The sequence below is a fragment of the Vulpes lagopus genome, chromosome 5, assembly GCF_018345385.1.
Source record: "Vulpes lagopus strain Blue_001 chromosome 5, ASM1834538v1, whole genome shotgun sequence".
Taxonomy (NCBI): Eukaryota; Metazoa; Chordata; class Mammalia; order Carnivora; family Canidae; genus Vulpes; species Vulpes lagopus.
This window is the reverse complement of record NC_054828.1, coordinates 4527571-4554516: the sequence shown is the minus strand read 5'-3', so window position 1 is coordinate 4554516 and position 26946 is coordinate 4527571. Positions and strand designations below refer to the sequence as shown.

Here is a 26946-nt window from a genome sequence, read left to right as displayed (position 1 = left end):
AGAAGGAGTTTATACGGGGTGATCTGAGTGAGCCCTAAATGCAACCACGTGTCTCCTTGTAAGAGAGAAGCAGATGGAGTTCAGAGGCCGGGAAGGAGGCCACACGGCCCACCACGGAGCAGAGGTTGGAGGCCTGTGGCCGCCAGCCAAGCAACCACCAGAACCTGGAAGTGGTGAGGAACAGACTCTCACTAGGGCATAAGGGTGGGCCAAGATCCCTTAGGATTTGGGTCCTCGTAAGAAGAGACACCAGAGAGCTGGCGTCCCTCTGATGCACATGAAGGAAAGGATGTTTGAGAACATAGAGAGAAGACCACCGTCGGACTCTTACTGGAACCTCCAGAGGGAGCACGGCCCTGCCACACCTGGATTTCAGATATTGGCCCCAGAACCACAAAAGAATAAATTTCTGTTGTTTGAAGCCACCCATTTGAGGTGATTTTTTTTTTTAACAGCAGCCCCAGGACCACTAACACTAGCACCTTTAAAATGGGCATCATAAGAACTCCTACCACAGGACACGGTCAGGACTGGATAGGAGGTATAACATTCTTTGAACAGCACCTGGGGTTAGCGAGGCCAGAGGCTGAGGGAGGCCTGGCTGCAGGGCCGGAGCAGGCGAGAGGTGGGGAGGATTTTCCCCTAGGAGGCACCTCCGCTCCTGGTGACATCATCCTGCACTAGCAGCTCTCTGTACTCTGTACTTTCTTCGTTTAAGGCCCCGTCCCAGGCTCTGGGGACACGGGGAGCCCAATAAAAATGGTTTCAGCTGCAGGCAGGGGTGGGGTGGGGGGAGCAGAGATATGAACAAGTGATGATTCCAATGCAGCCTTCTGAAGGCAGCAGAACAGCAGCCTGGGATGCTGGAGCCTGTGGATGGGGGTCGGGAACCGGTCCCCTGTGGGAGGAAGGACATGTCAACTTGGGTTGTCAAAGGAGAAGAGGAGTCGGCCAAGGAAACGGGGAAGGGCCAGGCGGGAGCCCGTGAGCTGTTGCAGGCAGAGGACAGCAGGCCCGAGGAGGAGGAGGGCCGGGACTCAGCAGCGAGGCCAGTGTGGTGCAGGAGGGGCGCCCAGGAGCCGTGTCCCCGGCCGCAGGGCCTGTGCGTGCTGGGCTTGGAGAGTCAGGGGAGGATTCTGGACTTTTTCCTGAGATTAACAAGAAGCCACTGAAATATTCCAAAGCAAACAATGCAATCACCAGAGTTTTTATTTTTGAAAACCTCTCTGCGTAATGAGATACTGTTTCATGTCTACTAGGCTGTCGGGAACAGGAAAGACAGACACGGGACAAGTGTCGGTGAGACGTGGGGAGAGCCGAGCCCTTGTACCCTGCTGGGGGGAACGGAGAGTGGTGCGGCCGCCGTGGAAAACAGTCCGCAGCTCCTCGAAGGGTCGAATAGAGGGTTACCACACGTCCCAGCAGTTCTACCCCAGGGGTCTACCCTGGAGAGACGCACACCTGTCCACGCAAAAATGTACACATGGAAGGTCACAGCAGCATGATCTGTAATGGTCCCAAAGTGAGAACAGCCCAAGTGTCCATCAATGGATGGATGGATGGATGGATGGGGCACCTGGGGGACTCAGCAGGTGAGCATCTGCTTTCAGCTCAGGGTGTGATCCCAGGGTCCTGGGATGGAGTCCCGCATCGGGCTCCGTGCATGGAGCCTGCTTTTCCCTCTGCCTGTGTCTCTGCCTCTCTCTCTGTGCATCTCATGAATAAATAAATAAAATCTTTTTAAAAAATGGATGAATGGATAAGGACAATGTGGGCTGTCCACACACTGGAATAAGATAAAAAGGACAGAGTCCTGATACACGCTATGACATTGATGGATCCTGGGGTGCCCGGGTGGCTCTGTCGGTTGAGTGTCCGACTCTTGATTGCAGCTCAGGTCGTGATCTCAGGGTCGTGAGATCGAGCCCTGTGTCGGCCCCTGTGCTCAGAGTCTGCCTGAGATTCTCTCTCCCCCCTCCTCCGCCCACTCGCTTGCTCTCTCTTTCTCTCTCTGTCTCAAATAAATAAATATAAAAGGAAAGGGATGTGGATAAATCTTGAAAACATCGTGCTCAGTGAGAGAGGACAGCCACAAAAAGCCTCATATTATGTGATGCCAATGATATGAAACTCCCAGAATAGGCCAATCCCTAGAAACGGGAGCAAGACTAGTGGTTGCCAGGGAGAGCAGGAGCAGAGAGTGCCTGCTAGTGGGTATGGGACTCCTTTCTGGCGTGAGGAAGACATCTGGCTGTGCTGAGGATTGTACACCCTGCAAAGGAAGGCCACCGAATTGTGCACTTTATTTGTCACTTATTTGTTTTTAAGATTTTATTTTTTGGGACGCTTGGGTGGCTCAGCGGTTGAGTGTCTGCCTTCGGCTCAGGGTGTGACCCCGGGTCCTGGGATCGAGTCCTGCATCGGACTTCCCGCAGGGAGCCTGCTTCTCCCTCTGCCTGTGTCTCTGTGTCTCTCATGAATAAATAAATAAAATCTTTTAAAAAAATAAAATAAATATTTTAAAAATAAAAGAAACGTCTACACCCCACATGGGGCTTGAACTCATGACCCCGAGATCAAGAGTCGCGTGCACCACCGACTGAGCCGGCCAGGCACCCCGAATTGTGACCTTAAAGATGAGTGAGTTCTGTGGATTAGGACAAAGAGAGACCTTTGGGACACTGCTATCTAGCCCACCTGCTTTATCTTTTCTCAGGCGGTGCGTGGCTGTGGCTTGTTTTTCCTGGAGTTGGGATCACGGTTCTACTCTGTTTCCACGGTGATTAGCAGCTGAGGTTGCTTTGCCATTCCGAGCTCGGACCTTGAACCCGCAAGCTGGAAGACATGGGTGTCCCCTCGCGTGGGGGCCTTCGCACGCTTAGACCCTCCCTCGCCCCCCGATTCCAGCCCGTCCCACACGGTTCCTGCATCCCTCACCCACTGCCTGCCCTTCTGCCGTCGCCCCAGCACAGACCCCGTGACCTGGTCTCCCTTGGGTGCCAGCACTGTTGGCTCCTCGCGCCCTCCAGCACCCTCACTCCTACTCTCTCACTCCTTCCACGGCCATCCTTTGTGAAAGCTCTCCTTCATTTCTTGTCTTTCCCCCATCTCCTCTCGTGCTGGCATGAGCCCCCCAGTCCCGGAGCCCCCGGGCCCCTGGGTCACTGACTCCAGTAGACACTGGTCAGCCTGAGCCATGTGGCCTCTGGCAGCACCGGACACTGTGTCCATAGGACGCTGCCCACTCCTGACTCTGCGTCCTCCCTGCGTGGACCCCTAGAGCAGATCCCCCCCAACACCTGCTGTATTTCGCCCCCAGGAAAAGGCTCAATGCTGAAGGCACCTGGAATTGAGCCATTAGATGATCCACTCAAACCAAAACCAGAGGGAACAAATTCACTCTTCACTATGCGGCTACAAGCCACACGGAGCCAGAGGATGACAGGAACCTGCAGGGTGGAGTTGAGCAGAGTATCTCAACTTCAGCGCTGTGGGCACTTCGGGGTGAAGAGCCCTTCGCTGTGTGCAGTTGTCCTGTGCCTTGTAGGACATTTAGAAACATTTCTGAGCTCCACCCACCAGATGCCAGCAGCATCCCCTCCTCGTCACCCCTGCTGTGACAACCAAGCCAGTGTCCAGACAGTGCCACGTGTCTTCTGGGGACAAAATTGAGCCCTGTTGAAAACTCTGCTTTGAAAAAAAGAAGAAAGAAAGAAAGAAAGAAAGAAAGAAAGAAAGAAAGAAAGAAAGAAAGAAAGAAAAAGAAGGGATAGCCCGGGTGGCTCAGCAGTTTAGCACTGCCTTCAACCCAGGGCGTGATCCTGGAGACCTGGGATCGAGTCCCACATCAGGCTCCCTGCAGGGAGCCTGCTTCTCCTTCTGCCTGTGTCTCTGCTTCTCTCTCTCTGTGTCTCTCATAAATAAATAAAATCTTTAAAAAAAGAAAAGTATGGAGGAAATCTTGAAACAAAAAGGAAAAAACTGAGAGGATAAAAAAAAAAAAAAAGAAAAAACCTCTGCTCTGGAGCAAAGGCCTCAGATAGAGCATCCTTAGGAGGTGTATCGGGGTCCTTCCAGATGAACCTGGCCACAGCGGGGTGTGTGTGGGCTGGGGGTGGGGGTAGGGGGGAGCGGGACTAGATTTGAATAAATTGGCTCCTATGATTGTGAAGACTTGGTAAGTTCCCAAATTTGCAGGGGAGCCATCAGGCTGGAGGCCTGGAGAGGCTGCCGTTCAAGTCCAAGAGCCTTCTGGAGACAGAACTCCCTCTTGCTCAGGGCAGGTCAGCCTTTGGTTCTATTTAAGCCTTCAGCTGATCGGCTGATTCCCGCCCACATCAGGGAGTGTAATCTGCTTTATTCAGACTCTACCAATTTAAATGATAATCTCATCCCAAAAAACCCCCAAAAAACCCCCAAAAAACCATTTTCACAGAAACATCTAGAATAAAGTTTGACCAAGGATCTGGCTGCGGTGGCCCAGCCGATTTGATGCACAAAATGCGCCATTACAAAAGGATGCAGACTGGGGCACCTGGGTGGCTCCATCTGTTGAGCGTCCGACTCTTGGTTTCGGCTCAAGTCGTCATCTCAGGATCGTGGGATCCGGTCCCTCATGGAGCTCCACACAGACTGTGGGGTCTGCTTGTCCCTCTCCCTCCCATTCTGTTCCTCCCCTGCTTGCACTGGCTCTGGCTCTCTCTCTCTATTAAAAAAACAAATAATTAAAAAAAAACAAACAAACAAAGGGATGCAGGCTACCTTTATTCCCACAAAAGGAATTGCTTAGAAAATCTTGAACTTGGGGATCCCTGGGTGGCTCAGTGGTTTGGCGCCTGTCTTTGGCCCAGGGCGCGATCCTGGAGTCCCAGGATCGAGTCCCGCGTCGGGCTCCTGGCATGGAGCCTGCTTCTCCCTCTGCCTGCATCTCTGCCTCTCTCTCTCTTTCTCTGTCTATCATAAATAAATAAATAAAATCTTAAAAAAAAAATCTTGAACTTGATTCAGCACTTTTCCTTCCTTCCTTCCTTCCTTCCTTCCTTCCTTCCTTCCTTCCTTCCTTTCATTTTTTACACTGTCAGAGTTATTTTGGAACATTTTTATCATATCGTAAACAAGGAACAACTAAGTGTATATATATATATATATATATATATATGTTCCCGGGTTAGGTAGGCATCCAGGTTTGCAGGTAAGAACAAAAGTAACAATTACAGAATTGAATCACGTAAGTAAGAATGTTAAACTACATTAGAAATATTAACACAAACTCATGATTTCAAATAACTACACTAGCAACCATTAAAGATGATTCTCTCTATATAGATGAACCCATTTCCCCATGTGGGGGCCGGGAGCCACCTGCTGGGCCTGGAGCAGTGTGGTGAGCATGGGGCAAGGAAGCTGTTAAGGATTATTGGGGTCATGTCAAGAGGATGCAAGAGCTTACTTAAGGGACTCCCATTGGCCAAAGTTTCTGCCAATTTGAAGATCAAAAGGAGATCGACCGTAATTGATTAAGGCAGACTGATTTTATGAAAAAGCACGCCAACAGTGACATATAAGTTACCGTCACGTCCTACTGAAGGCAACCGTCATAGAATGTGCGTGCGTCTTATCATTCATTCGATTACCATATCAATAAAGAGTACATTTGTCTGAAGACATTTGCCTACTCAGGCGAGGACTCCTAGAATAATCCAGTATTCGGTAACTTCAATAGTTGTAAATTAGGGTTTGATTTATAATAATGTCAGGGGAGGGGCTAAGGGGTGTCAGCACAGACAAAAGAAGATTGATGCAAAAGCCCAAAATTGTCAACGTTGGGGCATCAGGACTAGAGAGTCATTTTCTACTCTTGTATGTATTTATGATTTTCCGTGATAAAAACAAAAACAAAAACAAAAAAACTTTAAGTCAGGAGGACGGGTGAAACAAAATTGGCAAAGCTCATTGGTGAGTCTGAGCACTAGGCACTTAACTCTATTCCTTCTACTTTTGCATATGTTTTAGATTTTCCATAACAAAAATCACTTTTTCTAAGTGTTCACATCTGCTAGAGTCATTCGTTAGACTGACTGATCCAAGGTTCGCAGGCTGAGCTCAAAGGCGAAGGAGGACCCCTTGAGGCTGTCACTGCCCGCAGTGCCTCCAGCCACCCGACCTGGAAGGGGCAGGGACCAGACCAACTCCACATGCCCCTCCTGATCCCTTTTCATCTTTCCACCCTCCTCTGGGCCTCCCGACCCCCAAGGGCTGCCTGCAAGCTCCCTGCCACCCAGGTTTCCCGTGTGTTTGGCTCTTCTGGAGACCATGGGCAGGAGCTGGGTCTCCTGCCTTCTAGCACACTCTCTTCTTGCCCCCCGCGGCCTGGGGGGCCAGGGTGGCAGGAGGGGCCGCAGAACCCCTAGCTGGTGTGCAGTCCTGAGTTTCCTGTTCTGATGTGCAACGCTGTCCCGTGCTGGCTCGGGAGCCCCCCCGCCGGTCAAACCTCATCCCCCAGAGCCTGGCCGGGGTGCCACTCCCTCGGGGCACCTCTCCCATCAGCCTGGAAGGAGTCCAAGCCCCGATTCTAGCCTCGCCCTAGCCTGTTATGGGGTTTCTTTGTTTGTTTGTTTGATGTGTTTTGTGTGATTATTTGACAAATGTCTCCTTTTCCTAACAGAAAGCGTCCTGAGCGCCGGGCCTGTTTCCTCCCACAATTGTTGGATGCTGTGCTCCCAGCACATGGTTATAGGCCCTTAGTAAGCACTTGCTGAATGCATATTCATTTGAAAGAAGGAATCGTGAGGCACCTTGTCCTACCAGCAGCCACTGTCGCAGGTGTCCTGGGGTGTCCCGCCCCTTATGCCGGCCCCCGTCCTGACCAATAAATGGAATCCCGGAGTGATGCCCCATGGACAGCTAACCTGGCCTCCAGAATAGCACCAACAGAACCTTCTGCAGTGGGCACCTGGGTGGCTCAGTGGTGGACCATCTGCCTTCGGCTCAGGGATTGAGTCCCGCATTGGGCTCCCTGCAGGGGGCCTGCTTCTCCCTCTACCTCTGTCTCTGCCTCTCTGTGTGTGTCTCTCATGAATAAATAAATAAAATCTTCAAAACAAAACCTTCTGCAGTGACAGAAATGTTCTAGATCCTCCGGGTCCGGTATGGCAGCCGCAAGCCACATGTGGCTATGGGACACTTGACATGTAGCGAGTGCACTTGAGGAGCTGGATTTGTTATTTTATTTACTGTGGGTGGACCGTGAACACCCAGTGGCTGTAGTATTGGCCACGCGGGGCTTTGGAGAAAGGGGAGACTCGACGACAGGGATGGATTGGAGGAGCAGCAGCAGAACAGCCCCCACCCCAAGACTCCCTCCCACCTCTGGGGTTCTTCGCGTGGAGGCAGCCTCTACTAAACATGCAACCTCCCAGGGTCCCTTTTTTTTAATTTAAAAAAAATTTTTTTTTTTTAAATTTATGATAGTCACTCACACACACACACACACAGAGAGAGAGAGAGAGAGAGAGAGGCAGAGACGCAGGCGGAGGGAGAAGCAGGCTCCATGCACCGGAAGCCCGACATGGGATTCGATCCTGGGTCTCCAGGATCGCGCGCTGGGCCAAAGGCAGGCGCCAAACCGCTGTGCCACCCAGGGTCCCTTTTTTCAACGTATACGCTCTCACTGAATCCTTCCAACTGAGTCCTTTGCTACATACGGGAGTTTATTTAATCCTTAGAGCAGATGGAGCATTTCCAAATGAGGACGTCGTGCGGCAAGTACTGTGCTCGGCCACAGCGACGTGCAGCTGCCCAGCTGAGGGAGCAGAGGGAGAAGCAGGCTCCTCACAGGGATCCCGATGCGGGACTCGATCCCTAAACTGGGATCCTGCCTTGAGCCAAAGGCAGACCCTCAACCGCTGAGCCACCCAGGCGTCCGGAAAAGTCATTTTCTGCTGGCAGGGTGTTCACATGCAGACTCCGACACCCAGAGGGCAGTGTTGGAAAACTCCAGGCCGGAGCTGTCCTGTGTCTGAGCCGCGAGAGGCAGCAGAAAGGGGCCAGAGCGTCATCGGGGATGCAGGAGCATGGATGGGGCGAGAACGGATCTCTGAGCCCACCAGGCTGGGGCTGGGCTGAGTGGCTGTCCCCGGCTCTTCCCTCCAGGCCTTGGGGGGTCTGGATGCCCACAGAAGCCCCCTGCCAGCTGGCCGGGCGGTGGGCTGGTTGGGGAGGGGGTGAGCTGAGCAGCATCCCATCAGACCGAGGCCAGGAGTCCAAGCTCCCAGCATCCCCTGAAGTCTGGGGGTGCCCCACACCAACCCTCCATCCAGTCTCCCCCCCAGCCCCTGACCCCCACCCCAGAAGTCCTGCAACACATGCTCAGTGTAGCAGAGCCTGCACAGAGCCAGCAGCCTGGGTCGCAGGTTCAGGTTCTGTCAGGAGACAGGGAAAACACTGCACCTGGAAGTCCTATTTTCTCCTCTGTAAAGAGGGGGTGCGGGTTGGGGAGGGGGCAGACAGCCGGGGCCTACCCCCAGGGGCTGCAGGGATAAAGGGAAGCAGCATGCTGTGGGGTGGGGGGGGAGCCTGGGGAGCTATGAAGTGCTCTCCATCCTCCCACCAGGGCCTGTGCTCATCCTCCCCGCTCATCCTCCCGGCTCCGACCCACCCAGGTTGGCTCAGGGTAGAGGTAAGTGGGGACCAACCATGTGGCAGAGTGACAGCGATCCCGAGCCTGCAAAGACCTTTGTGGCTGGGCAAGAAGGGCCCCCAGGCCTGCCAGCCTCCAGATCCCGCAGATAAGGAGAGATTGTCTAATCTGGGCTTCATTCCAGAGATGGACAAACCAGTTTGCCTCACCTTCCCCCAGGGCAAGGGGGTGGGGGCCAGAGCCTCAGCCTGAACCTCCTCTGCCTGGGGACAGGCAGTCAGCCCCTTGGCCTTGACTCTGGGGCCCTGAGAGCCTCTCCATGACTCAGCGGGTCCTACTGCCCTCCGTCCCCTGTGCCCTAAGGCGTTTAGGGACATTTGGTAAAGGTACAGTCAGGTTGTAAATCAGTCCCCCACCTCCTGCCACCCTCAGGCATCACTGGGGGGAGAAGCCGCCACTTCTGCTGCACCAGCTCCCTGGAGCCCCGGGCCAGGTCCTTTGATAGATCCCAAAGTGGACACCTCCAGGAGCAGTAGGAGCGGGTCTGACCACGGCGCAGGTGGCCCCGGCCGTGCTTTAGGACAGCCTCTGCTGGGGACCAAGTTGCACGTGGCACCTGAAAGAGTCTCCTCTCTCCTCCTTATGCTAATTTAAAAATCCTTGTGCTCATTCCTTCAACACGGATGGGCATGTGCCCTGGGTGGGGCACGGGAGTCACTGTGATGAGGACTCTATCACTGCCCTGGGGGAGGACTCTGAATCTGGGGTTCGGGGGGAGCAAGACGCACCAGTGGCATGATGTCATCAGAGCTATGCAGGCTGTGTGCAGGAGAGCCAGGGAAGCAGGACGCCCGGAGGAGGAGGAATTGGGGCTGGGTCTCCAGGATGGGGATGTCCCTGCAGGAGCTCAGCACGGGTCCCCCAGGCAGAGGGCCCAGAGTGCTGCGTTTCAGGGCAGCGGCTCAGGAGAGGGGCCTTGAGAGCACTAGTCATTGATACCAAAGTTGGGGACAACAGAGAAAGCCCTTGTTTTCAGAGCCAAACGGCTAGAGAGAGTGGGGTGAGCTTGGGGACGTACCAGTGTCCAGTGGGGCTGGTGCCAGAGGAAGGGGAGGGAGGGGGAACAGATAGGCTGGCGGGAGCTGACCTGCCTTGCAGAGCTTTGGGGGCTGTGGCTGTGTCCTGTGGACACAGGGCCCCCAGGAGGTGACAACCAGATTTATGCTGTAGAAATGCCACTCTGGCTTCCAGGTGGAGAGGTGACAGGTGAAAGAGGGGACCCAGGAGGAGGTAGGGCCATGTAGAGGTAGGGAGTGCACACTGGGGTCCCCTAAGTTCATTTATTTTTGTATTTTTAAAGATTTTAATTGAGCAGCCCGGGTGGTTCAGCAGTTTAGCTCCACCTTGGGCCCAGGGAGTGATCCTGGAGACCCGGGATTGAGTCCCACACTGGGATCCCTGCATGGAGCCTGCTTCTCCCTCTGCCTGTGTCTCTGCCTCTCTCTCTCTCTCTCTGTGTCTCTCATGAATAAATAAATAAAATCTTTTCTTTTTTTAAAAGTGGTGCTAAACCTCTGAGCCATCCAGCCACCTGCCCCCTTAACCTAAGTTTAAAATCTGCTTCCCTACTTCCAACCTGGGGGTCACCCGACAGGTCCATCTGGCCAGCACAGCGGTGTCAGGAACTGTGCTGGGTGCTGGCGTTAGAGACCCTGCTCCTGCCCAGGCCAAGCCTCCGTTCTCACAGGCACCTCCTCAACCCCTCTGAGCCTTGGCTGCCTGCCTGCAAAGTGGAGGCGATAATCATACTGCCTCCCAGACTAGGATATGATACAGGAGTTGATATGAGTAAAATGCTTAGTGTCGTCCCTGTCGTTATGTTACTCGTTCAGGCAAGAAGGCAGGGGAGCAGCCAGTTGTGAACTGCGTCCCCTCAGGTCCATAGGCTGAAGTCTCAAACCCCCAGGATCCCAGAACATGACTGTGTTTGGAGATGGGGCCTTTGAAGAGGTAATTAAGGTGAAATACAGTCATCAGGATGAGCCCTAATCCAACCTGATGACAATGACAGCGGCGTCCTTGGGAAAAGAGGAGAGTGGCCTGGGAGGAACCAGCCCTGCCCACACTTTGATATCAGACTCTCGGCCTCTAGAACCGTGAGAAGCTAAGTCTCTGTGGCTTAGGCCGCCCAGCCTGCGGTATTTGCTTCTGCATCCCTAGCAAACTAATAGGATGCACCAGGCAGCGTGGCAGGACGGGGAAGGAGATGGATTTGGGTCCCTTGGGGGACTGGTGTGCCCAGCACACAGTAGGCACTCAGGAGACATCTGTTGAGTAAGGTTCGATTCAGCATGAGAGGAGCCAGAAAGGGGGGACTGGGCATTCCAGAGGGGGCAGGACAAGCCTGATGGGGCCGGGCAGAGGGCGGTGGGAGAGAGATCTCTAACCTCCAACACTGCCCAGCGCCCCTGGCACAGAGCGTGTTCACCCCTCGACTGCACTCAGGCCTCCGCGCAGCCCGGGATACCTCCGTATCCCACATTTACTGAAAAAGAAACCGAGGCTCTGGCAAGGGGCAGGGGGTCCTTTAGGACCCCCAGGGGGTCGCTCTGCAGGACAGGTGGCTGGAGCATGGGGGAGAAGGGGGTGCCACTGAGAACAACCCGGAGCTGGGACCCGGGAGCTCCCAAGGCTTGGGGGTTTGGGTTGCTTTGCTCACCTTTCATGTCATTTAGTTCCAAAGTGACTGAACCTGAGCAGGCTGGGAAGCTTGGCCCTCAGCCCCTCTCAGATGGAGCAAAGGCTGAAAGCAAGGGCGCTCAGGGGTCAAGGTGACCCACAACTTCTCTGATTTCTAAAGAAAAGAGTAGTGGAAACCGGCTCAGGCCTCTCTGGTGCTGGGAGAGACATTTCTGGGTGGAGAATGTCCAACCCATAAATTCCCCATGTTTTGAATTCAAAGGAGGCCTGTATGGGGCCGGGAAGTTTGCATAACCTCTCACATCACAGGACTTCCTGCTTGCGGTGGCCTCCTGACAGGCTTGTCATCTGGGCCAGGGTTCAGAGACGGGCTGAAGCACCCGAGGTATCCGAACGGGTCTGAAGTCAGTCTGAGGCTCGGAGCCATGGAATCTGCTGGATCAAAGAGCGAAAAATTAAAATATATATATATATATATATATATATATATAAAATGTGACAAAAATGTTTCGGGAATGTGTACCCAGGATGCTGGGTCACAGCACAAGGACACAGGCAGGGTGCTGCAGGGGGACAGTGGTGTCGTGGCCTCTCCGTACCCCACCTCCCTGCTCACACACCAGCCTGGGTGTCTCCCGGGGGAATGTGCCACAGTCTCTCCTCTTTCCTGCACTTGTCCGTCTTCAGAACTGGCCACATCAAAGTCAGCATCTTTGAAGTGGAGACTTGTTTATAAATCCAAGACCTTTTAATTTTATTTTTTCCCAGAATGTTTTGGGGCCTCTGCAGATTGTTATTTTAACTCTTTTCCCCAGATGTTCTAGCCATATTTGGGCAAGACAAGAGACTGGAGGACTTTTTGTATTTTTTTTTTCTTTTTTTCATGAGAAATTGCAGTATCTGAGAGAAGACAGCAGTGCCTGGGGTCTTCTCCCTCTCCCTCTCGTGGGTGATTCTGGGCTGAGCCTTTGTGGTCAACTTGGCTGGTCCCTATTTATGTCCACATTCACAAACAATCGTTGGATGAGAAATGTCAGCCCATAAAAATTCTTGGAGGAAACTCCCACTGCCTTGCCCAAGAGATCACTATCTCTGGGGCAGTGACTTTCTATCCCCCAGCGATAGGGATCTGACCATACACTCCATATATCTGGGCTCCAGTGACTGGACCCCTCCCCATGTCACAGAGGGGAAACACGTCCAGAGACGAGCATGCTCCAGAGAGCATGAGTTTTTTTTTTTTAAAAGATTTTATTTATTTATTCATGAGAGACACACAGAGAGAGGCAGAAGCAGGGACATAGGCAGAGGGAGAAGCAGGGTCCCTGCGGGGGAGCAGGATGAGGACTCAATCCCAGGACCCCAGAATCACAACCTGAGCTGTAGGCAGATGCTGAGCCACCCAGATGTCCCCGGATGTTTGGTTTGTAAAAACACTCTTACTTGGGCAAATTTCAAACTATAGACACATTTCAAGAACAATACAATGAATATCCATATATGTATATTTTATTTTTATTTTTTACCAATTGTTCACATGATGTGACATCTGCTTTCTCTCTTACTTTCTCTCTCTGACTTCCTCATATACTTGTGCTAGTTTCAGATACGGTGACATTGTACGCACAGTACTCCAGCACACGTCTCCTTCCACGTGACCACCATACCACAACCACATTCAGGAAACTGAAGGTCTACTCTGTGTGATTATCCAGCACACATCCCATAATCCAGATTTCTCTCATTGTTCTGCTAACTACAAGGGGGCTCATTATAGGTTGGGTTTTTTAAATATTTTATTTGTTTATTTGAGAGACAGAGACAGAGAGAGCACAAGCAGGGGGAGCAGCAGGGGGAGAGGGAGAAGCGGACTTCCTGGCAAGCAGGGAGCCCGATGCGGGGCTCCATCCCAGGACCCTGAGATCACGACCTGAGTCGGAACCAAGGATCAGCCATTCAACCATTCAACTGGCTAAACCAATCAGGTGTCCCTACAGGTTGTTTTTATCCAACAATTAATCAAGGGGCACAGGGAGCAGTGAGCTGTTATGTCTTCTTCAACCTACGACAGTTCTCAGCCTTTTGTTTTGTTTGCCTCTGCCTTTGTGGATATGAGCATTTTCAAAGCATCCAGACCAGTTGGTTTGCAGAAAGTCCCTCAATTTGGATCTGTCCGATTGTTTCTTCTTGTTTAGATTTGGGTTAAAGTTTTTGGATGGGAGCACCACATAGATGGTCCCAAGCCCTTCTCAGAGGCCCGACCCCAGGAAGCACATGAGGTCAGCCCACCCCATTCCTGGTGACCTTAGGTTCAATTACTTCACTAACTTGACGCCCCCAGATTCCCACACATCTTGTTCCTTAAAAATCTTTCATCAGTGGTTTTAACATTGAGAGGATTCTTTCCCATAATCCATTATTACCAGGAGGTTTGCAAATGACGATTTTTGTTTTGTCATTCCTTGTACATTTATTAGTTCGTTTTCTTCTTTGAAGGAAAATGTTCTCTTTTGCAACTTTTCTTAAAGTGCCAGTATTGACTCATGGATTCGTGTTTCACCCAATGGGCTAAATATGTTGCTTCCACTATTTATTTTGTGCACAAACTTTCCATTGGGCTGTTGGAAAGTCTGGGCCAGTACCTTGGACATAACTCCATCATCTTCCAATACTCCTCCAGATTCCAGGATCCTCTTGACATTCCCCATCCCAGCCCCAGAGTCACCTAAAAGGCCCAGATGCCCTTTACTGGGGAATGCTGTTTCAGGATGCAGGGTGCTAAGTGGGCTCCTGTCACTTAGGAGTCACTTCAGTAGGTAGCACTAGGGGGCTGTTATTTTGTCCTAACAATGCTACTAATTCAAAACTCCAGGGGGTATCTGGGGGTTGGGGGGTGTCCACCTTCAGCTCAGGTCATGAAACCAGGGCCCAGATGGAGCCCCTGGACTGTGGGGGGGGGGGTCCCTGCTCAGCGGGGCGTCTGCTCCTCTCTCTCCCTTTGCCCCTTCCCCTGCTCATGTGCTTTTGAGCAGCCGGCTCTCAAATAAATAAATAAATAAATAAATAATCTTAGAAAACTCCCCACACCTCCGAGAGTTCTTCTTCCTCCCTTCCAAATCTCCTTCATCCCATAGTGAGGACCTGGGTCCTGACCCCAGTTCTAGGATACACCCAGTTGCTACAGAACTGCTCCGCCCTCCCCTCTGCCTGGCTCCTGCAGAACAGGGTTCTGCAGGAGTTCCCTTTGCCCTCAGAAAGCTCTCTCTAAGGGAGTGTAGTCAGACAAGCTTTCCAGTCTCTTAGACACTATTTTTTTTGCACAGGATTGTGTCTGAATTCCTTACTTTCTGTTGGTTTCTAATTCTAGTTTTTTCCCATCCTTGTTGACTTATGTCTTAAATGTAAAATATAGTATTTAAGGTACTCTTGCGGAAAACTACCATTCCTGACTCTGGAAGGAACCATCTAGACCAGGTGAAGCCCACAGCACTGTTTTCAAATGCTCCATGGGAAGCAAGCCTTTTGAAATAAATAGCCCAGGCTGGGCAGCAGGACTGTGCTCCTCCAATCTGGGCGTTTCGGGAGTCCCTGAGGAGCCCTGGCCTTGCACCTGTGACCACAAAGGGTCACCCCGAAGTCGCCTGGGTGGCTCAGTGGTTTAGCACCTGCCTTTGGCCCAGGCGTGATCCCAGAGTCCTGGGATCGAGTCCCATATTGGGCTCCCTGTGTAGAGCCTGCTTCTCCCTCTGCCTGCGTCTCTGCCTCTCTCTGTGTGTCTCTTATGAATAAATAAATAAAATCTTTAAACAACAACAACAACAACAAAACAAAGGGTCACCCTGGCGCATCCAGATAGCTCCCAGGCCCGGGACCTCAAGGTTTCCATGACAGCACTTTCTCTGATGAACCTGTTGCAACTATCTCCACCAGAGCCCAGCCAGTACCTGGCACTTAGTAGGGTCTCCATAAATAGCTGTAGGAATTAGCGCCCCATTTCCCAGTGTGGACACGGCGGCCCAGAGAGGGGATGTCTCGTCCCCCCGCCGCCCTCGAGGTCTGATTAGGCTGTGAAAGCGCCGCCTGAGCCTGTGCACACAGTAGGCGCTTCGGTAAAGGCGCGCGGGGTCGAAGGGAGGGAAGGTCCGACAGGTGTGAGTGAGTCTCCGGGGGCACCTCGCGGTCAGGGAACGGGGGCGGCGCGTATGCAAATAGGCCGCGAGGAGCCCGGGGATTGGTCAGCGCGGCCGGGGGGCGGGGCGCGCCGAGGGAGGCCGGGCCGCCAGGTGCGGGTGGACGGGGGCGGTGCGTATGCAAATAGGCCACAAGGAGCCCGGGGATTGGTCAGCGCGGACGGGGGGCGGGGCGCGCCGAGGGAGGCCGGGCCGCCAGGTGCGCGGACGCCGAGAGGCGCTGGGCTCTCCGGGCCCCCCAGCCGGCCCGCGCTCCCGCGGCTTCTTCAGGGCGATGCCCCCGCTCTGGGCCCTGCTGGCCCTCGGCGGCCTGCGGCTGGGCGTGGGTAAGCGGGGAAGGGACAGCGGGTCGTGCCCCGGGAGGGCGGGCAGCCGCCCCACGGTCCTGAGCGCAGGGATGGAGCGCAGCCCTGGGAACTCCCTCTATGCCAAGCCCTGGGCAGGCCCTGGGCATCGGATATTAATAATAAAGACAGCACTGTTTAATGAGCTCCCTTGGGTGGGGGATTCCAGGGCTCACGGATCAGATTCCTGGGATGGACCCTGTGACACACACAGGGTCTGCCGGGGAGCAGAGAAGGGGCTGGACTAGACCCTGGAGGTGCCAGGACATTTCAGGGGAAGAGGCAGCTGGGCAAGTTCAAGAGTGAGGCAGTGTGGTCTATCCTGGGAACCTCCCCACCGGGGTCCATCAGCCTGGCTGGAGCATGGGATGGGGTGGGGTGTGCTTTGGGGTGAGCCTGGGCACCCAGGGAGGCAGAGCCCAGAGCTTCTGGACTATGATGCCTCTCCAGAGAAGCCGGACTGCGCTGGAGGCCCTTCCAATGCAGTGGGCGAGCCCCAGAAGGGGCCTAGCAGGAGAGTGACAGGGTCAGATGTGCCCGTTAGGGAGCAGAAGACTTGGGAAGGGGGGCTTGTTTCTGGGGTCCAAGTCAAGAGAGTGGAATTCCCAGACTGGGCTGACTGGGTGAAGAGATGCCTGGGGAGGCAGGGGGGTTCTTGGCAACTGTCTGTGTGTGGGGAGAGAGGGCAGCCGTTAGGCCAGACTGCTTGGTTTCTGGAGGGACAGCTGGTAGGGGCAGGGGTGCCGCTTGTGACTGAGACAAATTCTTGAGATGGGCCACAGGCAGGGTGAGCCCCAGGGCCTGCCACGCCCAATAATGGTATGCAGACTGGGGCGGGGGGCAGAGCGTGCCCATGGGTGTGGACAGTTCTACCGGGGGTCAGTGCCTGTCCTCCCTGCCTCCTATAGGTGTGAACCTCCAGCCCCAACTGGCCAGCATGACCTTTGCCACCAACAACCCCACCCTCACTACTGTGGCCTTGGAAAAGCCTCTGTGCATGTTTGACAGCGCGGCGACCCTCAATGGCACCTATGAGATCTACCTCTATGTCCTGGTCAACCTCGGTGAGGGTTTGCTTCCCTTGGGCGGTGCTGAAGGGGGCTTCGGCCTGTCTGCGGGGAGGTGGAGAGGGGGCAGCTCGGGGGACACTCTAGCTCTGTCATTCAGCTACCCCCGGGGACCTCACCGACGGCCACCAGTGCCTGCCGTGTGCCAGCCCTGGGCTGCGTGCTACCGTCACACATCCGTGCTTGCCCTTGGAGAGATGTCGGGCAGGTGGAGAAGTAAAGACAGTGCCAGTCACTGAGCACATACATCATGCTCAGGGCTTCACATGCCTTGGAGTGAATGTTGACAACCAGCCCGCAAGACAACTGTCCCATCACAGAGCTGATGCCCATCTCAGAGCGAGGGACCTAGGCTCACGGAGACAGGATGGCTCCTAGGAGCTCCCAGGCTGGGAAGCAAACCCAGATCTCTGTGGCCCCTCAGACCCCAGCGCTTCCCCGTGCTTCCCCCGGTGGGTCGCAACTGACGTTGGTGAGGGGAACCATGCACTGGGACCCGCATGCTCCAGGCCGGCCCCTGCCCAGTCACCAGAGCAATCCTGGGCTTCCCAGGGACCACCTCTTACGTTCCTGGCAGCCAGTCTTTTACAGCAGCTCATTCAGAGCCGTCACCTGGGCCTGTGCCCAATCCATGCACACAGTGGGGTGTTTCTCTCCCATTTCACAGACGGGGTCCAGAGAGGTAGAGTGCATTGTCCAAAGTCACCCAGCAAGTCAGGAAGTGGCCTAGGACCCAGCATAGGTCTGTGCACCTCCACACTATTCCCCCTGAACCATATGACCCCCCTTCTCATTTTACAGAAGAGAAGATCTAGGGGCGCCTGGGTGGTGCAGTGGGGGGAGCAACAGACTCTTGGTTTCAGCTCAGGTCATGATCGCAGGGGTGTGAGATCGAGCCCCGTGTTAGGCTCTGTGCTCAGCGCGGAATCTGCTGGAGACTTTCTCCCTCTGCCCCTTGCCACTACACTCGCTCAAGCTCTGTCTCCATAAATAAATAAATCTTAAAAAAGAAGAAGAAGAGGATCCAGTGGTCTCAGGGGAGAATGACAGAAGTCTGCTGGAGTAGGAGGACCTGTGAGATCTTACAGGCCTGTAGGAAGAGGGGGTGCTCTTGCCCTAAGTCGGGGGTGCTCTGAGGGAGCCCCTGAGGGACCCTACCCCCGCCTGGGACCCCCAGAGGATGTGCGGCAGTGCTGGGTGACTGGCTGAGTGAGTACCTTTGAGCTGGGGCGGCCTGACTCCTGCCCCTGCCCCTGCCCCTACAGCCAGCTCCAGGAACGCCTCGGTGCAGGACGGCGCCAGGGCCCCGCTGAGCTCCACGGTCCAGCAGACAGAGGGAGGGAGGACAGGCCCCTATAAGGCCGTGGCCTTTGGCCTGATCCCCTGCGGTGACCTGCCCAGCTTGGACGCCGTGGGGGATGTGGCCCGGGCCTCGGAAATCCTGAACGCGTACCTCGTCAGGGTGGGCGCCAACGGGACCTGCCTGTCAGACCCCAACTTCGGGGGTCTCTGCAACGCGCCCCTGTCAGCAGCCACGGAGTACAGGTGGGTGCGAGAGGCAGCGCTGCCCTGGCCCCGCCTCGGGAAGGCCCAGGAGGGGGAGGTGTGCGAGGCCACATGTCTTGTGCCTGGTCTCCTGAAAGGCCGTGTGACCAGGCCAGGACCCCTGGGCTCAGAAGGACCTCTGCTTGGCTGCTTGGCTTAATCCTCTGCTGTTGTCACCTTGAAATTCTTTTTTTTTTTTTTTTTTTTTTTTTAACCACGGGGCCTGCATTTCCATTTTGTACCCAGCTCTGCAAATCCAGCACCTGGTCCTGGCTCATCACCTGTGGCAGCTCCTTCCCAATCCACTTCATTCAACAGGGACTAGCTGGTCTGGAGAGAGGATGGGTCCCTGCCTGAAAAGCAGTGGCCCCACATGAATGAGAGCCCCAGCCCCGTTGAAGGCTTTTCCTGCTACCAGCCCATCCTCTGCCTTTTCCTGCCTCCTTCTGACATATCCTCTGTGCCCCCCTCTCCTGACCACAGCACGTCCCTGATTCTTTTCCACACTTGTTTCTTCTCCGTGCGGAGCTGGGGGCTCAGCCCTGATCCATGGTCGTGGGGTCCCGCCTATGCCAGAGCCTCGGGTACCCCCACTCCTGTAACCATGGAAGCGCCCAGGCCCGAGACTCTGCACCTGCTAGGTGCGTTCGGGGCCCAGACCACCCTGCCGGCCATCCTGTCAGAAGGCTGGCGTCTCCTTCGGCCTCAACCACAGGGCCGGACAGAAGCCTCGGTGTCCTCTCCCCTACCTCCAACCTTGTTCTTAATGAGGGAAACCACCCCCCTTCCACCTACATCCCTGAGCCTCCTACCTGGGGAACTCGAGGCACATATCCTGGCCTCTTGAATTCTCTTCAAACCCAGAGAAATAGGAGATTAAGCAAAACACTGGAGGTTGTAGAGATTTTAAGGGTCATCTTTTTTTTTTTTTTTAACATCATACAAGAGGCTGTCACTTTTTTAGTTCTCAGACTATCCATGATTTTTAGCTGACTGTGTAGGAGGCTTCAGGTGGGCTCTGGAAATTTTGTGCTGATCTTTCATTATGGTTAGTGGCACTGGATTGGAATTTCTATATAAATGTGTAGTCCTGTCTCAAGGCAGTTGGGTTGGGAATGAATACTATTCCTTCTTTTGTTTGTTTTTTAAGTCCCTTTTGTGATACCAAGGACCAGGCTGGGAGGAAGGCAGGAACTCCATGAGGACAAATGGGTCAGCCAAAATGCTACACTCATCCTGTAGATAACAGAGAAACAAACAGGGGGGCCCTGGAGGGCGAGCTGCGAGGAGGGCCACTGACCCTGAAGGCTTTGTGGAAAAAGTCCAGGGGCAGGAGTAGGGGGCAAGGGCCCCAATGCCAAGTCCAGCACTGTCCTGTGGCCCGGAGCCCACCTTGTAGCCGTCTACGCTTCCATCTCCTAAAAGGACCTCTTCTGCCCCCCCAACCCCATCCTGATCCCTCCGCCTGCCTCTGGCCGGGGCGCACGGGATGCTTAGATGTCCCCCTCTCTCTGTCTCCTTACAGGTTCAAGTACGTCCTTGTCAATATGTCCACGGGCTTGGTGCAGGACCAGACCCTGTGGTCCGACCCCATCCGCACCAACTGGCGTGAGTGGCAGGGCTGGGCTGGGGGGCGACCCTCAGGGGGACGTGGGACACACCCTCAGGCCGTCGCTCAGCAAAGTACCCCCAGACACAGGCAGGCTAGTGGGCTGATGAGGAAAAGGCAACCTAAAGTGGTTTGACTCGAGACCCCCCACCTGCCCTCGTCTCCCTCCCCTGGGGCCAGGTGTCGGCAGAGGCAGGGGAAAGATGGGCTGGCATGATGGCAGGACCATAGTCAAGGCTTTTGCCTCCAAGCGGCAGGGGATCTATCCCGCATTTCCATCCCAGCCTGCCCCTTTGTGGAGACCTCACAGCCACGTCAGATGGTTCCAGATGGTTCCAGATGGGTCCGGAGGCGAGGACTTGGTGCAGGGGGCGAGCAGGGGAGGCAGCCAGAGTGCCACCCACCTCTCCACCCTGTTCTCTGGAGACTCGGCAGGCCTCCTAAAGGCCAGGGAGCTCAGGGGCCCAGGCGGCGGCCTGTGGTCCTGCCCTGTCCCTCCTCAAGCCTCCATCCGGGTTCTCAACATGCATCTGAGGTTTAGACACAGAATCGTGTCTGCTGAAGCAGAGGGGCAGCAGAGGAGATTTCCCAGGGTAATCTTGACAGCACCTGACCCTAACGTTAGAGCCCCAGCCCCCACACCTTGGTGCCCAAGTTGACACTTGACAGCTCAGCATAAAACCTCCTCAGACCCCCGACCCCCTTGGTAAGCTTCCAGGGTCTGCAGTGGCTCAGAAAGCTTGCTTGAGGTCACAGGGCTAGGGTGGGGTGTGGCTGGGGTGGCCCCCCACCCATCCTTCCCATGGCACATCAGTGCATCGAAGTCTCCCTGCCCTGGGACCGAGGGTGCTGAGTTCAAGCCCAGCCCCTGCATCTCACCGCTCTGTGAACCCGTCAGGACCTCAGTCTCCACATCTGAGAAGTGGGGAGAAAAGCCCTTGCTCTGCGTCCCCTCAGGGTTCCTTGGAGCAATGCAGACAGAAGCGCTAGGCCCAGCTCTTCTTGGGCAGGGCAGGAGGTCAGCTTGGGACAGCGTGCCCTCTGGGACCACCCAGCCCCGTAGACTTGGGTCTGGGTTCCGGGTGCCCTTGAACAGGAGCCCAGCCTCCCTCGGCTGCAGTGAGCGATCTGCAGAGCAGGGGTCTTGTCAGGTGTGCGAGGGACAGTGGCTGTGAAGCGGCCGGCTCGCAGGAGGACCTATGAAGAGTTCGTGTAGTTCCAAAGGGTGACGCGGGCCAGAGCCGAGGGGAAGCTGAGGTGCACTTGGCCCCTTAGCCCGGGCCCTTGTTCCATCCTGAATCACTTATAATCTGCGTCCCTTCCATTTCACCAGAAGGGTTTAGTTTGTAATTGAAAATTACGCAGAAAGACAATTAGGGAGAAAGGAGATGAGCCAGGGAGGGGCAAGCAAGGGGACTGCATCTCGGGGCTGCGCAGGGGGGACACAGACACTGACCGGGGTCCCCCTTCATCCCAAGACCCATGGCTGCCCGGCCGGGTGGGGGGGCGCGTGTGTCCCTGGGAGAAGGCTGAGGGGTGCCGTGTCTGGGGACTAAGTGGGCCCATGTCCTGTTAGCCACCCCGTATGCGGCGATTGACACGTGGCCAGGCCGGCGGAGCGGGGGCATGATCGTCATCACGTCCATCCTGGGCTCCCTGCCCTTTTTCCTGCTGGTCGCCTTTGCCGGAGCCGTTGTCCTCAGCCTTTTGTGAGTACCTGCCGGCTGGAGGCCCAGACTGGGGGCACTGGGGGCACTGGGCGCACCCCACCCACAGGGTCTTCTGAGGTGGGGGAGGGGGGAGCCCAGAAGGCAAGGGAGCCACCTTCCACCCTGGGCTGGGGTGGGGTCCGGTGAGAGGGGAGCAGCGTTCTGGGGTGTCCACGGTGGAGTCGTTCAGCCGGGCGGGGGGACCCAGCAGCAGGACTTTGTGGGCAGGTCGCAGCTCCCACACGTCTCCCATGCCTCAATGTCCCCATCTGGGAAAGGGGGGGTGCTAAAAACCATTATTCTCCCTGTGGAGTCATGACCGGTCAGCGGCATAATCCCCACGGAGTTTGTAGGGCGGCACCTGGATACTCCACAAGTATTAGGGTTCATTGTCATAATCCACCCCCTGGCTAGACTCGTGGGGAAACTGAGGCCAGAATAGGGGAAGGGTGGCCCTGGGTCACATGGCCAGTTAAAACAGCTGGGACCGGAGCTTGGGCTCCTGGTGCTACTGACAGCCCTGACGTGTGTCCGTTTGGATCAGGACTGGAGGTCCCCTGTGGGTGTCTGGAGCAGCTAACAGGCTGCCTGGTGGGAAGTCAGGTGTGCACACGATCCACCAATCCTGGGCAAGTGGCACGGGGCTGAAGCGAGGCGCCAGCAGGTGCCATGGGAATCCAGAGGAGGCTGAGGAAATCCTGCTGGGACTACCAGGGTGGGCTTCCTGGAGGAAGGAGCAGCAGGAGCGAGGTCTCTTCGGGACAGAGATGACTTGTAAAGTCCTATGACTTGTCAAGTCCTCTCATTGAGAGGGAGGGAGCCCCCGGGAGGCTTTGGAGATGGAGAGGGGTGCCTGTCCCGTGTGGGTGGGGGGAGCAGATGGAAAAGCTTGGAGTAGGTGAAGTTCAGTGGATGCAGAAATTAGCTGGGTGGAAAAAGCCACGGGGGCTGGAGGGGGGTGGGGGATGGAGTCAGGGGCAGGGAACTTGCAAATCAGGTGCCCCCCCACCATGGTTAAGTCAATAAAAACACAAACAATAGGTAAGATTAGCCGCCAGGAGTCTGGTCTGTCTGGCCTGGGAGCCGGCAGGGCAGGACGGGGTCATGTCCCTCCCTCCTTTTGGGCAACGGGTTAATCTGGCACCAAAGGTCCTGTTACCTGAGGAGGGCCTGGCTCCTCCACTGAGCCCTCCTCAGTCCCCCGCCCCCACCAGCTCCACCCAAGTGCCCACGGTTGCCCCAGACACTCTCAGCCCTTCCTCTCACATGCCTGGAATGCCTTTCTCTACCCTCTCTCCTCAGGCTATGCAGGGTCCCCTCCTCCAGGAAGCCTTCTGGGGGCTCCCACCCAGACTTGTCCATTCCATCTGGTCATTCTTTGCTGTGGCCCGTTTCCCCACACAGTCGTAGCTCTTTGGGGATTTGGGACCACAGCCTCCACCGTGTCCAGCTCCTGCTAAGATCTGTAGACTGTTCACCCAGTTGCAAAGGGTGCCCCCCGCCCCCTGCACTCCCGCATCTCAGGGCTTGGTGCACAGTGAGTGCTCTGCAAACACTGGTCTACTGAGTGCACGCCTAGGGTGACGCGGGTGAAAACAGCGTCTAGGGTGAAGGGCTCCGCCAGCCGGAGGGGTTTAGGGTTGCTCTCTGTGCCCCTAACCCTCGCCCTCTCCATCTGCTTGGTCAGGGACACGGGCAGCTCTGACCAGGAAACGAGGACTCACGACTCCCAGATCACGCAGGAGGCTGTCCCCCGGTCCCTGGGGACCTCAGAGGCTGTGTACACGTCTGTGAACCGGGGGCCGCCGCTGGACAGGGCTGAGGTGTACACCAGCAAGCTGCAGGACTGAGCCCGGGCTCCTCACCTAGGGGGGTGTGGGCAGCAGGTGCCTGCACCCTGACCCCAGCCTCGGAGAAACAGAGCACGTTGGTCCTGCGTGCAGGAAGGCCTCTAATAAAGTCTCCCCAAGATTCTGAGTTCAATAGAGATTTGCCAAATGAATGAATAAGAGGATAAAGGAATGAATGAATGAGCCAATGTCATAGGGAGGGGTTGGGTTGTATCTCTGGGGGGCGGAGCGCGGGTTCATTTGCAGTCGTGGAGGTGGGGAGGGTTAGGAAAACCCGGGATGGGCAGCCCCCGGGGGCAGGGGTTGGGGCAGCGGTGTAGTGTGGCCTTCTGCCCGGGCCTGATCCTGGAGTCCCGGGATCAGTCCTGGGATCGAGTCCCCATCGAGCTCCCTGCACGGAGCCTGCTTCTCCCTCAGCCTGTGTCTCTGCCTCTCTCTCTGTGTGTCTCATGGATAAATAAATAAAATCTTAAAAAAAAGGGGGGGGGGAACCAGGGCTGTCAGGCCTGGAACATCTAGATGTGAGAACCTGCCCACCCCTGCCCCTGGGAGGGGGAGGGTCCTGACAGGCAACCTGCTCAGCACGTGTTTGGGGTTCACTGGCCATGAGGAACTGGAAGCCCATCTGGGCCCCCCGGGGAGGGTGCTGGCTGGCCCCCAGCAGCCATCTCCTTCCCCCTGGGGCTCAGCTTCCTCATCTGGAAAATGCTGGTGTAAACGGCTAATTTCAAGGCTCCTTCCCTACTTTCCCTGAGGGCCCCACGGTGGGTGGCAGAGAGGCCTCAGACATGAGGGGCCCCAAGGCCTGGGGCAGGGAAGGGGGCGGAGGGACTCTCCCTGTCCTGCTTCTCAGCTCCCATGACTCACTTCTGTCTTCTGAGCCAGGTAGCAAGACCACTTCCCTTTGGGGAATGTGCAAACCGGGTGACGGTCCCACGTCCCATCACTGAAAGAAGACACTTGTCAGAGCAGGGCTGGGTCATAAAGCAGGAACACCACCGGCCACCAGCTGGGAGGAAGACCACCTTCCTGAGCTGCTGCACGCTCCCCATGGGCCTTGTCAGCAGGGGCGGGTGGGGTGCTCTGGAGTCACCTGATGGACCTCTGGGGGCGCGGACGGGGGCTAAGACACGCACGTATCTGCCAGAGGGTTCCAGAGCTGAGAGGTCTGGAGGCACAGGCTGTGGGAAGAAGCCTGAAGGCAGGAAGGAGCCAGAGCAGCTGAGCGTCCCAGGACCTGGGAAGAGCCCAGTCCCTGGGCAGTGGGGACAGGAGGGAGCCATGGTGCTGCTCTCCAGGGGGCACCCAGCCGGGGGGAGCCTTCCACTAGCTCCCAACCCCTCAAGACTGACTTCCGGGACACAGGAGGCTAGCCTGGGCAACCGCTGGAATTCCCGCTTCCTCTGTCTTGAGCCTTCTCCTCAGCCCTGCCTCCATGAGGACAGTCCTTCCAGAGCTTCTCTCTGAGAGTCGCCCGCAGCAGCAGAGGGGAGGCAAAGCTCCCTGGAAGTCTGCTGTTGGAAATTCATGCCAGTTTGCATTCCACTTTATAACATGCCTCTTTTGATTTTATTTTATTTTTTTATTGAGGTGAGATTCACATAGCATAAAGTTAACTTTTTTATTTTATCCTAAAGATTTTATTTATTGGGATCCCTGGGTGGCACAGCGGTTTGGCGCCTGCCTTTGGCCCAGGGTGTGATCCTGGGGACCCGGGATCGAATCCCACGTCGGGCTCCCTGCATGGAGCCTGCTTCTCCCTCTGCCTGTGTCTCTGCCTCTCTCTCTCTCTCTCTCTGTGTGACTATCATAAATAAATAAATTAATTAAAAAAAAGATTTTATTTATTTATTCATGAGAGACACACAGAGAGAGGCAGAGACACAGGCAGAGGGAGAAGAAGGGTCCCTGCGGGAGCCCGATGTAGGACTCCATCCCAGGACCCCGGGATCACGACCTGAGCCGAAGGCAAATGTTCAACCACTGAGCCACCCAGGCACCCCTAAAGTTAACTATTTTAAAGCAAACAATTCAGTGCCATTTAGAACATTCTCAGCGTTATGCAACCATCATCACCTCGACCTAGTTCCAGAATTTTTTTTTTTCAGAATGTTTTATCACCCCAAAAAGGAAACTCTGTACCTATGAAGCAGTGACTCTCCATTTCCTCCTCCCCTACTCTGTGTCCCTGACAGCCACAGATCTGCTTTCTGCCTCTTTGGATTCCCCTACTCGGGGCATTTCCTGTCAGTGCAGTCCTACAATGTGTGACCTTTTATGCCTGACTGCTTTTACTGAGCATGGTGTTTTTGAGGTTCACCCACACTGTAGCAGGTGTCAATGCTTTGTTCCTTTTTATGGATGAGTAATAAGTAGTTTGTTGTATGGATCTCTTGCTCATCGTCGATGGACATTTGGGTTTTTTCCACCACTTTGCTATTGCGCTGTTGTTTGTTTAGAACAGTAATGCTCTGAGTGTGTCTTCATGTATTTGTGTGAACACCTGTTTCACACGTCTCAGGTATGCCCCTAGAAGTGGAATTGCTGGGTTTCATGGTCATTCTATGTTTAACATTCTGAGGAAACATCAAATTGTTTTTGGAGTGGCCAGACCATAATGCATTCCCGCCAGCAACATCACCTGCATTTATTTTAGTATCAAAACAGCTAGAATGCATCAGTTGCTGTGGAGAAGGCCTCAGAATTATTCTATGGGTTTGGGTCTGGATCCATCCTCCCACCCCTTGCTACCACCATTTGAAAAGCAGGACCCCCAGTAGCCCAAGCCCCTGTCTGCTAGCAGGAACTATCCCCTCACTAGGGCCACTGGGTGGTGGCTGTCTCTTGATGCCAAGTCCTCTTCCCACCGGCCTGGCTGACTGAGGCCCAGGGGAACACGAACTTCCAGCTATGGAGACACTTTAGCATGAGTTCGTGACACAAAAGCTGAAGAGACAGAACCACTGGAACGCGGATGGGCAGACACATGCTGGGGCTCCGAGTAAGTGAGCAAATGAGCACTCACTGGTCTGTGGCTCAGGCAGGACCTAGCTCCCTGGGTGATGAGTCTCCTCTCCCCAGGGAGTGTTAATGAGGCCCTGCTTCTGGCTCTGAGGAGACCCTGTTGGGAGAGGCTGTTGGTCTCGTGAGTAAAGCTCAGCCTCTATGGAGTCAGATCTGACTTACCTGTCAGCCGGCAGAATGTAGGTGACCCATGGTGCCTGGTGTTTACTTACTCCTGAGAGACACACACAGAGAGGCAGAGACACAGGCAGAGGGAGAAGCAGGCTCCCT

The 26946-nt window shown here is 55.1% G+C and overlaps 1 protein-coding gene across 1 annotated transcript; it reads left to right on the top strand.

Moving 5' to 3' along the window:
- The first annotated feature begins 15760 nt into the window (after nucleotides 1-15760).
- On the top strand, nucleotides 15761-23755 carry UPK3A (uroplakin 3A). The gene is made up of 6 exons (XM_041757293.1): nucleotides 15761-15854; nucleotides 16781-16936; nucleotides 18205-18484; nucleotides 20010-20092; nucleotides 21670-21802; nucleotides 23490-23755. Exons 1-6 carry the CDS (start codon nucleotides 15803-15805, stop codon nucleotides 23650-23652), a joined length of 867 nt encoding a protein of 288 aa, XP_041613227.1. The 5' UTR covers nucleotides 15761-15802; the 3' UTR covers nucleotides 23653-23755.
- Nucleotides 23756-26946: the final 3191 nt, after the last annotated feature.

Coding starts and splice junctions, on each gene's coding strand:
- UPK3A (XM_041757293.1), top strand. CDS start 15,803: ATGCCCCCGCTCTGGGCCCTGCTGGCCCTCGGCGGCCTGCGGCTGGGC. Junction 16,937..18,204: donor CTATGTCCTGGTCAACCTCG/GTGAGGGTTTGC, acceptor CTGCCCCTACAG/CCAGCTCCAGGAACGCCTCG. Junction 18,485..20,009: donor TCAGCAGCCACGGAGTACAG/GTGGGTGCGAGA, acceptor GTCTCCTTACAG/GTTCAAGTACGTCCTTGTCA.